The sequence below is a fragment of the Phoenix dactylifera genome, unplaced genomic scaffold (assembly GCF_009389715.1).
Source record: "Phoenix dactylifera cultivar Barhee BC4 unplaced genomic scaffold, palm_55x_up_171113_PBpolish2nd_filt_p 000409F, whole genome shotgun sequence".
Taxonomy (NCBI): domain Eukaryota; kingdom Viridiplantae; phylum Streptophyta; class Magnoliopsida; order Arecales; family Arecaceae; genus Phoenix; species Phoenix dactylifera.
Window position 1 is genome coordinate 68,952 of NW_024067850.1, and position 12,113 is coordinate 81,064.

Sequence of the window (12,113 nt, forward strand, 5' to 3'; positions counted from 1 at the left end):
TAAGCCAAGAGTGGATACAATTTAATTGGATGCGGTGGTACTAATTTATATGGTACAGCCGTGTCCATGACTGTCATCTTCAAATTGCAGAATGTAATATACTTTTGCTTGACTTGGTTTGTTGAGCAGGGAATTTTGTTAACCCAATGTCAAGAATTCTTTCCTCTTTCCCGCCTATTCTGCTGCAAATGGCAATGCACCTTTACTTTGAAATAGGGTAAATAAAGGATATGTATAAACTGTGAAGGGACAAGTCTCTTTTCTTTTCTTTAATGGTGGTTATGTCTCATGAAAAAAAAATTTATTCGATGCATTCTAAGATCAAGCAGGTCCCTTTCTCTTTACTGAAGGAAAGTTGTGGACCAATGGCCGCAAATCATTTGTTTAAAGAAAGGCGCAGAGCAAGTTAAAGCTTTCAGTTACATAGCATGTTTAAGTTGATTGCATTTCATTAAATATTCTCATATTTTACCAAAAGTAGCTGAAACCATTACTTTCCTTCTTGTAGTAAGATGCAGCATGGTCCAACTAGTTTTGATGGAAGTATTCCTGCTTTAATAATATGTAGGCCAAACCAATATCTGGTGCCATCCCAAAACCATTTTTACTGATTCATTCAGACTGATTTCAACCTAATCATGTTTAAGGTTGTGCCCTGCTTTTATTCTTTTGACAATTTCAGACTTCTATGAGATCAAAACTTCACTGAATTTGCAGTTGTGGTGCTGAGGTGACGAAAATTTAAAGTCTCCATTCTTAACATATTTTTTATAAGTGTACCTATAACATTTCCATTCTTGATTTATTTTTGAATGCTTGAAGTGCGAAAACTGCTTTCCAGAATTTGCTCAAACTTTTTCACTAGATATTTACAATTTTATGGTTCTTTCCACACTTCACACTACACTGCACTTCCTTTCAAGGCTCACATTTGAAATAGACCACTCCACTTTGAAGTGTCCATATTGGCTCCAAGATTATGCATGCAGAACCAAATATAACCCTTTTTTCATCCTACACTCATGCAGCAGTCAAGGGTTAAGTAGCATCTGGTGGAATGATGCAGGATATTCCCAGATTCACTCCCAAAATAATTTGGCATGATTTCTTGACTTATTCTATTTAATTGTGTTTCAAGTTCTTTTCAGGACTAAAACCTATGATGCCAGGTGCTGAAACCAGTTTCCAAATTTAAAAGTACATTACCCGATCATTGACCAAATAAATGAAATTCACTTAAATTTTCTGAGCTTGCAATCTTTAGATATTGAATGGAATATTATGAAAGAGCTCATATCTTTCTCTCTATTTTGAAGAGACATTCAAAACAATAGCTTGATGACTATAGGGCGCCCACTACCAACTTTGTTTGTGAAACATTCTATTGTTTTGAGATTTTGATTGCTAAATTTAGAAAAAAAGTGATTGGCATTCTTTATAGTGGCCCCATTGTGTTATTTGATTTATACTTCTAACTTTTGCTATTTGTGTTTTAGGTCACAAGTTCAGCAAAGATGGTTCCAAACAAGCATTGTTAAACCTTACGCAAGATTCTGAGAAGGTATTATTCGCCATCTAACTGTTAATTAGGTAGATCATGGAAGTTGTGTGCCTCATATACATTGGTGAACAAATACAAACGTGATATAATTTTTAATTTATTGCCTACGACTGCAACATGCGTATTGCATAACATGGTAAATTTAATTAATTTATGATTGATACCTTATGCTGTTGCATTAAGCATAGTACTTGATAGATTTACATTTATTTCAGGGAGGAGGCTACATTTTTGAGTTTGACAATTTTTCTGACCGCAATGTTTGCCGAGATTTTGTAGGTACATTTCATTCTCTTTCATGATAGTTTCATCAGCTTTGCTGTCAGATGTGAGATAATTAATGTGTTATTTGACACATCAACTGAGACCTACATGAAATGCCTGACAATGTTTTAATTTTCTATTCCAAATTTTCTTAGATAAAGGGAGAGCTTATATTGGCATTTTTTGCATCCATTAGCATTTGTTCCCTCTTCAAGGAGATAAGTCCTAAGTATGTTGGTATTCTTGGCATTCAATTACTCATCTGATTCATCTTTCCTTCTGTTACTGCTAGTTGAGGACAATGATTACTGAAATTTGATAGAGCCAAATGTAGAATGGATCTCTAGGTCAGGAATGTTTTTACCTGCGAATATGATGACCCATAATTTAGTTTCAGGCTGTTTGAGTATCAACATGTAGAGATCAGTTAGAATTTCATAGAATCATGATCATACTAATACAAACATAATTGTTCTCTGCTGGTTGAAGATGTATGCCCAATGCCATTGCCAACTAGCTTCTCTGTAGGATTTGAATGGTTTCTATTTTGCCTGATGCGGAGTAATTTCATGGTGATGTAGCATTATGTTTCTTTTGCTTTTTTGTGTAGATATACTTATTTGGGGCAGTATTCATGGAATTATGATGTTATTCTACCTATGGCTGTCACCTTCAGTAGAATATGTCACATGAAAAATGATCTTGCAAAGAAGCCCCTTGACCGCTACAAATGGTGATATTTGTAATTTAACATTTGTTAAATGGCATTCTGATCATGCTTTCTCAGTTTAAGCAGTTTGCTAGAAGTCAGCATATTCTGGTTAGCTGAATGCTCTTTTGGAACCTAACATCTTAAAGATTATAATGTGAAAATGGTTATTGAATACTATTTTTCTAGGTTTAGGTTTATATTGGGGAGCCCATGGGGTCACCTTCAGTATCGTTGAGAGATGTCTGTTGGAGTATGCTTCCCTTGAAAGGACAAAGGATGTGCCACCCTCTGAACTTTTTTAGATGCTTCAAAAAGGATTTTCCTTTAGGATGCCTTTAATGTACATGGAAGGAATATCCTCTTGAAAATTTGAAGCAAAAAAGTTGAGAAAATGGCATATACCAGCTCCTCTTAAAAGTAGTAGTTTAACTTCCTAATTCATGTGTACATACATAAGTACGTCCGTGAATGCATGGCTGCATGCAGACATACGTACACACGTACAGCAGGAGACAGAGTTCAGATATAATCTTCTTGATAAGAATCCAAGCCTGGATTCTATCAATACGAAAGTGAAATTTGCACCATTAACCATGGGCCACACTACTTTATTGCCTAAAACAAATTACTATATCGCTTCAGTGTTTCATACTTAGTCATTAGTGAACCATCATATTCAGTGGGCCACATAATTCAAGGATCCATTTCATCAATCATGATCTAAACATCTTAAAACCTGTGGGAAATAAAATTTTCTGGCTTGGATGATTCTAAACACTGGGCTAAATTAAAGATAATTAAAGATAATATCTTGCCTCTAAAATGTGTTTTTTTTTAATTTAGATGACTGATAATTAATGCACGTATGCACACACTTATTAGAAACACAGGCTTTTTGGTTGACATTGTGAACATGGAGTTAAGCAACTGCAAAGCTTTCATTTGGTCAAATGGTTAGCCAATTAGTCCAAATAGAGGGAAACCATGTTAACACTTTGGATAGTCTATTTATTGACCTTTTTATGTCCAATGTATTTGATTTACATTAACATGCACAGGAAAAGTCCTAGGGAAGTTTCAGGCTGTGACGTCTTCTAGGCAAAATGAGCAACCGGTGCCTGAAAAACCTGCAGCTACAGTTCATAGTGAACAGCTCAGCACTACAGAGATGGAGCGCCGCATGAAGTTGTTGTGGGAGGATAGGCAAGCTTACTCTGTCGTTATATTCCTCTGCGTTTTTGTTGATAACCAGGGTCTTATTTTACTACACAGATATTTTTCTTGATTTCTGTTACGTGATGCCTACTGTTTGATCTTAACATCTATTATGAATATATTTGCTCTTTGAATTTTGTCGCATGCCATCAAGCATTGTTGTTTACTTTTTGGCCTTTTTTAATTATTTATAATAACTCTTAATTTATGTTCTATTTTTGGATTGTTTTGATTCTGTAATGTGTGCCATCTATTTATTTTTCTTCTTTCTACTGCTTATGCTCTGAGCTTTAGTTGATTCTTCAACTTTCTGCATTATCGGGAATAGCTAATGAAGTTAGACATGTACTTCCTGTATATGTCATCTCCTTGATCTACTGAAATATAAATAAAATAGGTTTTGACAAACAAGCTGGAATGATGCCAGAAATAGCACCGGGATAAGAAACAAGAGGAAGAAGAGATTGATATAGGAGAGAAGAAGGTAAGAGAGGAAGATATCAAGTGGAAGCTGCCAATAAATTCAAATAGAAATATCTCAAACAATCCAATTCTTCATTCCGTTTCATTCTCTAGCACATATCTTTATATAGGCACCGCGTGGCTCTTTTTATTCCTCAGAATCCACAATAATACACGATAACTTTCTGAAAGATGAATGATAATGACTTCCACAGACTCTAGGAAACACATACTTGAGTCTTAGTTAATAAAACCTAGAAACTCTAAAAGAACATATTTCACATTTATGAAATATAACAAAATTTCAATGACCACCAACAATTCATAGCTAATAAATACTATTTGACTAGACTTGGACTGAATTATTGGCTACTCTAAAATGGGATGACGCACCTCTCGTGCGTCATGGAACATGTTATGTATTGTTTCAATAACTATGTTGCTTGCAATGGAGGAAAATCATTGATTAACCAGTGAAAGATTGTAAAATATCCATTTGATGGTTTTGCTTCACTCATGTTTGAGTCGTTATGCCCCTTTTTACCATTGATGTCCAAAGGCTAAAGTCCACTACATTTTTGGGCCTAGAGCTTGGCTTGTGAAGAATTTGATGTGTAATGTGTGTATTTGTGTCTGTGATTTCTAGATTTTATGTGATCATGTCAGGTTGTTTCCACATTTCCACTTTATTTGTTTTTTCTTGCTGTAACTCAAGATTGGAGTTAACTATATGCTCAATTGAGAAGCATCTGTTTATACAAACTGCCATTATTCTAAATTAATTATCAGTGTGATGATACAAAAGTGAAAAATGGGTATTTATGCAGTCACGATTAAATAAGATTGGGTACTGTTAGTGTGAAAGCTGATTTTCCCAAGTGCAAAATGAAGGAATATTTAAATTCTAAAAGCATGAATTTCTATAACTTGCTTCATTGAGTTCGGAAGATTCACATTATATTATTATTAGAAACTATGGGGCATGTCTCCTTACTTTCTTAAAACTCATGAAATATTTATCTGCGAAATGCTTGCAATCTCTCCATGATGATATTGTTTGGCCTTTGCTTTGTCCTTGTAATAAACTGAAGTATCTTCCCAGTTCCCACTTTCTTGTAATAAATAGTTATTGAAACTTGTTCTGGGACTTGTCAAGGAAGTTTCTGACCAGTTGGATTTGCAGCGCTCACGGATGGGAGATAGTTCATCGTCTGACATGGATATGTAACTATTTGGAAACTGACTTTGGTTTGTCTAATGTTGCTTTCTATAGAATGTGGACTTTCATCTTGTCCTTCTGTATTTTAAATGAGCGATGATATTTGACATGGAGAAAAATATTATTGCAATTTCTTATGCATGAGTCATCCTAAGCTGGAAGCCTAGCTATCACCATTAGCATCACAAGAAACCTATAAGCATTTGAGCTCCCATTGGTGGTTAAAGGTAAACTAAATTGCATGATTGGAATTTTCAGGTGGAGTGGCTTGATTGGAGGTTCGTGGCTCTATCTGGTGCCTTGAAAGGTAATGCAATGAGTACGCGGGGTGGGGGGTGGGGGTGCTTTAGAAGATGGTTAAGGAAATAGGTTTCAATGGGAAAACTATGTAGTGACCATGTGGGATCTGTTTCTAGGATTTGAAAGGACATCATAGTAGTGATTGAATTTTTTTAGATGGGCATGAGGTTATGAATTGGTAAGGGAAATAGAGTGGGATTTGGCTCAGTATGTGGTCTGCAGTTATATTTTTTGAATCTTTACCCCTTATGTTTTTCTTGGTTGCTAGAGATCCTTGGAAAAAGGTTGAGGACTATTGGAAAAGAATTAGGAGGGGTATGATGGGATAGAGGAATTTGAGGACCTATTTTTAGATGGAAATCTCGTTTATGACACCAGAAGCAAGCTATCTCTTCACCATGCTTTCTTCATCTGAAACTGATGAAGATCATGGTTCTGCCTATCTTTTTTGGTGGGAAACCGTAGATGGATTTTCAGTAGTAATACATCATCTTTAGTTAGAGCTCTGGTTGATGAATCTAGTGGTACAATATTTAGGTTTTCCTTTTAGACACTTAAGTTGATAGACTGGGGTAAAAAAAAGGGGTTTGTCTTTAAGCTAATGATCTGGAAAATGCTTTTTAATGTTCGGTTTATGCGTTACTTTAACAGACTATTTAATTTCTCTTTCGAGTTTGACTGCTCACTATCCACTTATGGCTTAGTTTTCTTTATAGGTCAACATTGCGTTGATTGTTGGCAGCATAGATTGATAATGTAGGAAGCACGTGATAGTAAATATTCCTCCCTGTTTTTGTTTCTTGCTGTGTTTTACTCAAGAGCATATAGAGTCGAAGACATTTGCTTCCTACATTATGCCACATCATAGCTGAAGCCAAATAAATGGGACATGGCTTCATGGTTGTGATTACAATGTTGAAATGTTAAAGGTTCTATATCTATAATTCCTGAAACTTCTGGAGCATTTTTAAAATAATACACAATGATGACTAGCAATTCTTGGCTCGCTGTAGTTGTAATTTAAATAATTAGTGTTAATATTGGTATATGAATGGGAAACTGAGATCTTAAGATCTAAGGGTTTTGTGTGAATAAGGCATATGGACTTTAGGGCCTTGCAGGGAGTTCGTTTGCTGCTTTTTGCAGTTCTGAGTAACTTAATTTTGCAAATTACTGAACTGAAAGGTAATTTCTACAGTGAATTGCAGAAACTACACAAGCAATTTGTCATTGGTGGTGTGTTAACAGAATCTGAGTTTTGGGCAACAAGAAAGGTTAGACATTTTATTCAATTCATATTTAGATGTTTAAGTTTTGACATAAGCTTTTCTTTTCTTTTTGTCTTTTCATGCAAATTCTAGTAAACTTTTGTCTTGATTTGTTTTGGATGCAGAGTTTACTTGATGATGTTGTTCAGAGAACACCAAAGCAACGGGCAGGATTCAGAAGTGCTATGCTTGCAGATGTTAGGCCATCGACTGATGGTCGGGTACAACATGGAACTTGTGTTTAGTTATTTTTCTTAATCCTAATTGTGTTGTTTTTAACATCAATATAATCGAGGATACTGTTGTTTTCACTGTCATTAACTGCTGTAAGAGGAACAAAAATGATTCTTCAATATATTCTAGGATTTGTTGCAAATCTTTTTCAGTTCTCATATATGTTTGATTCTCTATTTACATATTACGGAAATTCTTGACTTTCATCGCTGACATTCCTCTGCAGACCAATAAAGTCACATTTAGCCTTACCCCAGAGATCATTCACCAGGTATGTTGTCTAGTACTGGTTGTACTATTGGTTCATGCATGCCCTTGCATAGCATTTAAGGTTCTGTCATTTTCAAAAAAAAGAGAGAAATGGAAAGAAAAATAGAAAATTGTTTTATAATTTGACATTGTGTTCAGACAACTTTAGTTGCTGTAATGCTACCTTAATGTTGGGGCTGCACCTTGCAAGTATGTTGAAACATAATATTATTTGCATGGTCATATTTTACTCTTAAAGCTTGCAATGGAAATAGCTGCCCTCCCTTTATGTGTACACACACACACACACACACACACACACACATATATATATATATATAGACACACATATATACTTACCTGCATGTCATGAGTGCATGCAGAAAGTGCTTAAGAGGTATTGATTTTGACCTTTGCCTGCTTATGCTCGGAATGTGAGTTGTTATTTTCTTGGGATTATGTCATCTCATATAAGTTATTTTTGTACTATGAAATTTTTATTAATAGTAAAAGCATGACTTGAAGGAAACTTTTCTTTGGGGCTAGTCAATGTTTGATTGGTGCAAACATAATCTATAAGCTGCAAGTTGTGCCTGAACCGGACGAGAAAATGATTTAACACCATATTTTGAGACTCTTAGGCTGTGTTTTGTTGAGAGGATTTGGGATGCAAGCATAGGTATCATTTTCCTATTCAGCCTATTCTCATGTTTGATAACTAACTTCAACCTCGGAATGTCGATTCAAATGGATATTGGATTCTATAAAAAAGGATAAAAACATACCCAATGGGTGGGGCTTGGTATCGTGTTCGATGGGCCTAGTAACAACACATTTTTTTATTTATCATATTATTAATATTAATAATTTAATAAATATATATGATAATAATTTATTATCTACTAATATTATATCATATTGGCATTAATTATATATTATATTATATTATATTCATAATACATATATAGTGTATTCATAATATATATTATATTGATATAATGTTATTATCACATAATTAATGTTAATACTTTTTGTATTGTATATTACATTGAAAATTTATTAAGTCCATATTATAGTATATTACATATTATAGTATATTACATATTATATAATACTATTTTATTCAACTATATTATTAGTATTATATTATTAAATATATTTTACAATTATTTTAATACAATATTTTAATATTATTTTAATGGTAATTTATTTATTATTATATTTCATTATTTTAATAATAATAAAATTAATTTATTATTAACATTAGTAAGATAACACAATATAGTTTTAGAATAAATGATTTTTATTGTATAATGTTATAACAAAAGATTAATATTAACATTATGATATTTGTGATATTAATATAATTAAATAATTTATATTATGACTAATGAATTATGATATGATTATATTACTCAATTTAGAATAATGTCAATATCATTGCCATATATAGTTCAACTATAATATATTAATTGTTTATTATTAAATATAATTATAATTATTCTAATATAACATTATATTATTATACTATTAATTATATTACTTCTATCTGCATGTTTTTAATCATAATAAATTAATAATCATATTCATTTAGTATTCATACTAATATTGATAATATTATATATGATATTATATTAGTATATGTAATAATTGTATAAGAATATAATAGGAGATTAATATACCATATAAGATTAGTATTACTATTATGATATTTATATTATATATTTCCTTAGTAATATATTATATTCTTTATATACTATTACTGAAAATATGATTTTATTAGTCATTTATATTCTCACAGTAATATTGCTATAGTTGTTATGATATTATATTAAGTTATTATAATATTATTTTGATATTATTATATTATATGTTGTATTATTTATATTTACATTGGTTTAATTGTCATTATAGTAATAATTACTAATATTTTGATCTAATATTATGTTGACATTAATTATATAGTTACTCTCCAAGATTAATATATTGTTATAAGATTAATTTTGATATTATGATATTAACATTGCTAATGTTAGAAAGATATTGTTATTATATTTTAATATTAATAATATCACAATATTAATAATATTTGTTATTAAGTATGTCAAGAATGATAATATTGTCAAATAATAATGTTATATTAATGGTAATAATGATTTGTGAATAATTGTATGCAAATTATTTATATCTTATAGTATATGTTATTGGGCATGTTTTAATTGTTAAGGATTTACCTGGACCTATCCAAACAAAAGAATTGAACTAATCTTTCTCAATGATTCATTAGAAACAATTTCCAAGGTTTTCCTATTCCTGATTTGCATTCTTGACTACCAAATGTGGCCTTAGGTGCAAAGGCTAGCATGTGACATTCAGGACCCTGAGACGGAGGACGCAACATGTATAGTGGTAGAGCTGCAGCATTTGTCTTTTGTTCTTTTCATTAAGAACTTTAATTTGGGGTGGATGGAATGGTCATTTAACATTAGTGTTTTTTAAAATGATCTAAGTATAAGATAATGGAGATTGTTCACCATGTAACATTATGATAGACACATGATACTACAGAAGTAATACCGTAATTTTATACAAACAGAAGGGGAAATAGTGTAATTTTATAAGGGTTTCTTTAGGGTCTACTTGTGATGGTGTAACAATAGAGGCCCATCTTCAACTCATATATTCACCAAACACATGTAATGTGCCTCTTCATCTTATACAAATTTATGCATTAGCAAACTTTTGTTCACTATCGACTTACTTTTTCCTCAGATTCACTAGCTTTCACCAAAAGCACATTGTGCCAACTACCTTAAGATGCCATTTATCTCGTCGAAGAAAGCTGACGAGCCATTTTCTCAAGTTTTAATATGGAAGTTTGCTTGCTGATGCCATAAATTTGCCTATGTCAATGAAGGTTTCTTGGATCACTTCTTCTTTTGGGTTGGTCTTTGATTTAGCTAGTAGCTCACATTTTGTAATAATCATAGTACATTTAGATGGGACTCAGGAACCATGCCACCATGATATGTCTTTGGTTCTCTCATACGTTTGTTGCACACTACTTAGTGAAGGATCTTATAACCTCATACTTAGCACATGCACACATATGGATGGAGGAGGGAGGGAGCATGACAGCCTTGCATCGGAGTGATGTTGAAATATTGTCTTTTATTCATGATCAGTTTTTTTTGGTTGGTTGTTGATAATCAATTCATTGTAAGTTTGTAACAAAAATACTTTTCAAATATACTCTTTTGATTTTGAAAAAATCTTGCAGATTTTTGCTGAAAAGCCTGCTGTTCATAGGGCATTTCTGAATTTTGTCCCCATCAAAGTAAGAATACTAATTTCAAAAGCATGCTAATCTTGAAGATATCTTGTCCCTTCACTTGCTATATTTTGTTATCATTTTCTTGAAACATCCAGATGACAGAAAAGGATTTCTGGACAAAATATTGTAGAGCTGAATACCTCCATAGGACAAAAAATTCTGTGGCTGCTGCAGCGGAAGCCGCCGAAGATGAGGAACTTGCTGTATTTCTAAAGCATGATGACATATTGGCCAATGAAGCCCGCTGTAAGGTACTTATCTTACAGCTTCTGGGCATATGTAGTTGCATTCATATGTGCATTTTAATGGTGCAAGAGCTGTCACATAGCAGGCTAATGTTGGACGTGCTTAATTGCTGTTCTTATGTATGTCTCCCTCATTTTTTTCTGCCATCCTTCTTGTCTGCAGATTAGACGGGTTGATCCAACATTAGATATGGAAGCTGATTTAGGGGATGACTACATCCATCTTCCTGTACGTAAATGATCCTTGTTCATTTTTTATTCTCTTCATAAATGACACTGTGATGTTTATTATATGCTTTTGAGAAGGTAAACGATCCACACTTGATAATTGTGTTAGAAAGTCTTTCTTTTGTGATGAAGTATGGATCCTTGGAGTACCTTTTTGGATGGTAAAACTGAAGATTTATGGTTTTTTTGTTTTTTGCAGTTCTCATGCTAAATAGATTCTTCTTGTATTTGCTTTGCTGGTTGTATTTACACTTGTGGTTGGTTCTGAAGTCCCTAATGTATGTCATATTATCTCAGGATTTTTTTTGAAAATATGAATAGTAAGGAAAAATTATCGGTATTTTTTAGTTATGGGGAGAAAAGAAGATTTCTTGAGCATGATACTATATTTTGTGAAGATTTTGTTTGCTTATTATATTTGAATATATAATATATGTCTCAGTATGGTGATGTCTGTGAGTCTTATACCTTTGGGAAATTCATTCTGCTTATCATGTGACAGGCCCTCACACTCGTGAGGGATTTCTCCCCTTAAAATGTGTGCTGATGTAGAGATGCTACATGCTTGTTATTTATTTATATGCATGAAGAAACCAGTCATGTGACACATACTGACACACTTGTGAGGATTTTGTCCTCTCACTTAGTATGTTGATGTTAAGATGCCATATATGTTGCCCCGAATCTAGAGCGCAACAGATGCCGCATATCTGCAGGGTGGACCATACAAGCATGCAAAGCTACAAATCATAATAATCTCAAAGCAATAATAATAATTTTTGATCCTCAAAAAATAATTTAATTAAGATCTAAAGAAACCAT

General features: G+C 32.8%; 1 protein-coding gene across 5 annotated transcripts in view; it reads left to right on the plus strand.

Moving 5' to 3' along the window:
* LOC103714649 (general transcription and DNA repair factor IIH subunit TFB1-1-like) overlaps positions 1-12,113 on the plus strand; it is a 46,245-nt gene that overhangs the window by 6,710 nt on the left and 27,422 nt on the right. For 3 of the 5 annotated variants that reach the window (XR_005508215.1, XM_008801993.4, XM_039118766.1), the window contains exons 3-11: positions 1,497-1,561; positions 1,777-1,840; positions 3,596-3,740; positions 6,932-7,007; positions 7,127-7,222; positions 7,462-7,506; positions 10,765-10,821; positions 10,914-11,069; positions 11,227-11,292. Coding sequence is in view for 4 of the 5 variants with exons in the window: in XM_008801993.4 (XP_008800215.1) it covers positions 1,497-1,561; positions 1,777-1,840; positions 3,596-3,740; positions 6,932-7,007; positions 7,127-7,222; positions 7,462-7,506; positions 10,765-10,821; positions 10,914-11,069; positions 11,227-11,292 (770 nt within the window). In the remaining variant the exon portion in view is untranslated. Of the gene's footprint in view, positions 1-1,496; positions 1,562-1,776; positions 1,841-2,435; positions 2,559-3,595; positions 3,741-6,931; positions 7,008-7,126; positions 7,223-7,461; positions 7,507-10,764; positions 10,822-10,913; positions 11,070-11,226; positions 11,293-12,113 lie in introns of all 5 variants that reach the window. The other 2 variants (XM_039118767.1, XM_039118768.1) reach the window with 1 other exon arrangement.